General features: G+C 40.4%; 1 protein-coding gene across 1 annotated transcript; it reads right to left on the bottom strand.

Annotated features, from left to right (window-relative positions):
* Window positions 1-207: 207 nt before the first annotated feature.
* LOC136633626 (formyl peptide receptor 2-like) lies at window positions 208-1,104 on the bottom strand. The gene has a single exon (XM_066609385.1). It carries the CDS (start codon window positions 1,102-1,104, stop codon window positions 208-210), a length of 897 nt encoding a protein of 298 aa, XP_066465482.1.
* Between the last annotated feature and the right edge of the window lie 3,734 nt (window positions 1,105-4,838).

Below are 4,838 nucleotides of genomic sequence, written 5' to 3' on the forward strand. Positions count from 1 at the left end.
CACAGCAAGCACTGCTTGTGACGTGCTTGCTGTGGCGGTCCGTCCGTTGACCTCGGAAGTGCCTGACGGACGGACCAGAGCAGGAAGCGGTCTTTTTGACCGCTCCTGCTCTGCTTTAAAGGCACAGAAGAAGATGCCGGCTGGAGGGGACATGCCTGGCGATTGGGCCAGGCCAGGCAAGGTGAGTACAATTTTTTTTTTTTCATGTCAGAACCCCTTTAAGGCTTTTTCAAGCCTGAAGGGGATAGATCTTAAGAAACCATGTTTAAAATCTTGGCCCATAAAAACATAAATGATTGGATTGATGCAACTGTTAAGGCAAGCCAGGTTGATGATAATATTATTTAAAATAACTAAACGAGTGTTATCTGATTCATACTGCGTTGTTAGTGGCCAAATGTAATAAGGAAACCAGCAGATAAAGAAACACAATATAACCGCAGTGATGATCCTGTAGGGTCTCTGTGATCTCTGGGGTCTCCTCCTTTGTCTAAGTTTCAGGAAAATGGTAACATAACTGATAAGGATAACAAGAAAAGGGATGGCAAACATTATAGATAACCTGAGCAGTTGAAAGATCTGTGTACTCCTACTTGGTTGCTGTCCAAAGTCATAGATTACACACCATTCCTTTAAATCATTAAAATGGAATACATATAAGTAAAACAGTAAACCAGTAAAAAGTAAACTGAACACCCAAATGATTGCCACAGTGATTTTCACTAGTTTACTGATCCTATGAAATTTTGCCCAAAATGGCCACACGACAGATATACAGCGGTCAATACTCATGGCTGTCAAGAGAAGAACACTGACATTCATGTTTATACCAAACAAAAATATGCTCAGTATGCATAAAAGACCTTGTATGTCTGAGTTAATGTAAACCCACTCTGTTATTCTCAGAGGAAGAGATGCACAGCATAGGAAGTCTGCAATGGCCAGATTAAGGAACCACATGGCACTGATTGTCTTCTTCATCCTGAATCCGGCAATCCAGATGACTAATCCATTACCAATAGTCCCAAGAACAAAAATAATGCTGTATAAAGTAATTGACATCTTTGAAATTTCGAAACCACTAAAATCGCTGGAAGTTGTCATTTTACTTGTCTTGTATTCTTTGAAAGATGACCTTAGAAGATTTGATAAGGCAGAAGTTAGGCATATGAGAGATGTATGGCTTCATGAATATCTACTTTATAAAATGGGGTATACATGGTGAACAGAGAAAAAAACCAAGTAAAGTCACATTGTGCGGTCATCCCACCACATCCCCATATCTTGCTTTTAATTTTATTTTTGACTGGTAAGACACTATTGCCAGTTTCCTCTTTTACCTTTCTGCAATTTCTTTGAAGAGAAATAACCTTTTACTGGGTCCAAACTGAGCTGCACCCCTCCTTTGCAGCCATTTTACCTCTACCTTATGCTAATCTTTAGTTGCATTGATATAGAGAAGGAGGCACCAAGACTATTAGGAGGTAAGAATAGCATATATATGAAAAGGTCACAATTTTGGGGGCAGATGAGGCATGCATTAAAGTGCATCAAAATTTGCAACCTTTTATTGCCATAATTTTTCTAACAAAGCATGAAGAAAATTCCCTCCATGTCTTTCAGTTGCTTATAATTTTCAAGATCTGTGATGTCATTGACAGAGAACATATGTCTGCAAGACAGCATCCCTCCCGACTTGCAAGACAAACCACACAGATCTAATATTCCTGAAAGCACAGAGTTTGGTATGTTGGGTGAAGATGACAATTCATGTGAGCTAACATTCCTGAGTCCAGAGTGACATTCGGTACCTACACTGCTACATTGTGGCACAGCAGTACAGTGCAGTTGGCATAGACCCACTGTGCTATTTACTGTTTTGGCTTGGGCTACTACTAAAAAGGGGTTAAAGGGTGAAGAAATGGGACCCTTTAGAGCAGCCCTCAGGAGTAAAGGTAAAGTCCCCTGGTGCAAGCACCGAGTCATGACTGACGCCTTGGGTGATGTTACATGAGGACTCAGTCATGACTCGGTGCTTGCACCAGGGGACTTTACCTTTACTCCTGAGGGCAGTTCTAATGGGTTCCATTCCATCACCATTGAACCCCTTTTTAGAGGGATATAGCCTGTTCTGCAGGGAACCTCCAGGTTGTTTCCCCAGAAGTAGTTTCAGTACACCGGCAGCTGACTCGGGCAGGCCAGAAGTCATGTAGATGTAAATAAAGCCTTACATTATTTTAATGAATGTTGATTTTTTGCTTACTTTGATTAATAAAGACTGATGAATATAAACATACTTATAATCGAGAGTTATGGCAGGTAAATAACTTTCTCATTGTTAACCGAAAAGAACAATTAATAAAAAACAAAAAAAGAAACAGGTTAATGTAATCATCACAATTGTAGAAGGTGTTGCTGTACATTTGGCTCCCCTGTACGCTGCGTATACTATCTACATTATGTTGAGAAAAGTAATGGGACACATTTTGAGCTCTAGGGCTATTTAGACAGGCGTATGTCGGCCGCGTCTTCACGCCCGGCTGATATACGTTGTGCCTCTCTGCAATGGGAGGAGGTGGGCCTGGCTGGGAGCTAGTGCACCGAGCTTCGGCCTCCTCTCCGCCCTCTCCCCACCCCTTGCCACTGCTTGCAATAGGAGAGCTGGGACTGGGGAGGAGCTAAATTCACCCGTCCTGCCCCTTCCTATTGCAAACAGTGACGAGGGATGGAGAGGGAGCGGGAGCTCAGTGCACTTGCTTCCAGCCAGATCCGCCTCCTCCCCTTTGCAAAGAGGAACAGCGTATATCGGCTGGGTATGAAAATTCAGCCGATATACACCTCTCTGAATAAGCCCTTTATTGTGAAATAATAATGGTACCATAGCAACATTACTCGTGTACTTGGGTCGATCCAAAAGTGATTTTACCTGGATGCGCAATTGTCACTTGTATTTGGAAACTGTTTTTCAGAAAAAGTGCTTTATTATTCTATTTAGTAACGTGTCGGCCCTCCTTTTGCTTGTATTACAGCAACACATCGAGGCATACTTTTCACACATTTTCTGTACTTCTGGGCAAGAACAGCTTGTCATTCCTCGTGCAAGACTGTGAGAAGAGATTGTTCTGAAGATGGGCGTGGGTGGCGGTGTCGTACCCGTCACTCCAGTTCATCCCACAAGTGCACGATTGGATGAATGAATAGTTATTACAAGACGAGCAGCTTTTTATTTTAGTCATGCCCTTCCCAGCATTCCATTTGGCAAACTTAGCATTTACATATTTGCTAATTTTCTGCAGTGTCCAAATGCTTTTTTTCATATAGTGTATATTGCGTGAATAGTGTCACAAGCAAGTCAATAAAAGATCCTATTCCTTTCAAATATATATCAGAATAAACCTTTCTTCAAAAGGGGATTTAATGTCTATCAGAAATACTAAAGCAGTCAATTGTTTATGGGGTAGCAGGAAATGTGGATTAGATGGAGATCTTATGTCTATCAGTCTTTATTAATGAACAGACATTGTGCATAGTCCGCTTGCTAATATTAAGTGTATTGTTGTTATAAGTATCCACTGTACATGTGCATGTTAATAAACGTCTTTTTATTCACACATAGATTTTTCTAATGTAATGGATAACAGTAGACCCTGGATATACATAAAGCATCTATTCAGTTATCAAACGTGCATTATTAGTAAGCGGCAGTCTTTTAATATATAGGTGAACATAAACTAGTGGTCTCTTATGGTGTTAGGTGACATGAGGCAGAAAATCCTCAAACACTTCTGTTCCTTCAATAAATAGTTCCTGCTGTCTGCTAACTCAGAATGGCTGTCTATACCCTGCTTGATTAACTGCAGATGAAGACACCAGAGTGCCTCTAAATGCTGTCTGAACCCCCAGTAGTATCAGTCTATCAGCTGTCTACAGAAGTTGTAATAAACTCTCCCCTCAGCTGTCTATAAAGATCTCACTACAACTATTTCTCTAGTTGAATTATAAAAGAAAGAGAAATATATATATCATATCACCTGTGTATTATCCTGGATGAGGATCCATAAATCTGGGAAATATATAAGGTCGTGTATACCTGTGTGTTTAATGGCTGTGTCACCACAGTATTATAATCAACATTAATAAAAGTTAACTTTTAATTTTACTTCTCTTCGGTGAGTTTCATTACTATGATGATTTATATTTATAGTATACTAGACAAAAAAAAGCCATGCTTTAATGTATGCATTGAAAAATCTAATACAAATTATTTGGAGAAAAACATAAGTGTACTATAAAATTCACCTCTGGTATCTTCTTGACACGATGATCTCCTTCTTGTACAGTATACAAACAGATTCCAGCAGCACTCAATATATCTGCCAATCTTGCAGGGGTGAAGATATTCAAGCTCATGCAAAGTCACTTCCACTGGGACCATGGACCTCCGGCTTGACAAAGACTATATGTCGAAACGTTGCCTGTTCTGCTTTTAACATGGAGCAATAAAGAAGTACATTTACTTTACACCTTTGATGCTGCTGCATATCTTTACAACTTGATCTCCTTCTTGTAGACACTCAATGCAGACATTGATTCAGGCTTCATTCACCAGGATGTATATCAACCACGTTTTCATAGCCAGCTGATATACGCCACCCATCTGATGTATTAGTTTTCAATGCATGTGATTAAAAGTGACCAGCCGGCCAAAATAGTGCATATGGTGTGCAATCCAGCTGGACACTTTTACACCAGACAGAAAAGATAGTTCTGGGGCGTAGCATAACTGCAAGACAAGACGGACGCCACTGTGTGAGCTCCACACCAAGACAGCCGGCTAA

This window comes from Eleutherodactylus coqui, chromosome 6 (genome assembly GCF_035609145.1).
Source record: "Eleutherodactylus coqui strain aEleCoq1 chromosome 6, aEleCoq1.hap1, whole genome shotgun sequence".
NCBI lineage: Eukaryota > Metazoa > Chordata > Amphibia > Anura > Eleutherodactylidae > Eleutherodactylus > Eleutherodactylus coqui.

Excerpts from the sequence above, each read along its gene's own strand:
- LOC136633626 (XM_066609385.1), bottom strand. The coding sequence starts at position 1,104 with ATGACAACTTCCAGCGATTTTAGTGGTTTCGAAATTTCAAAGATGTCA.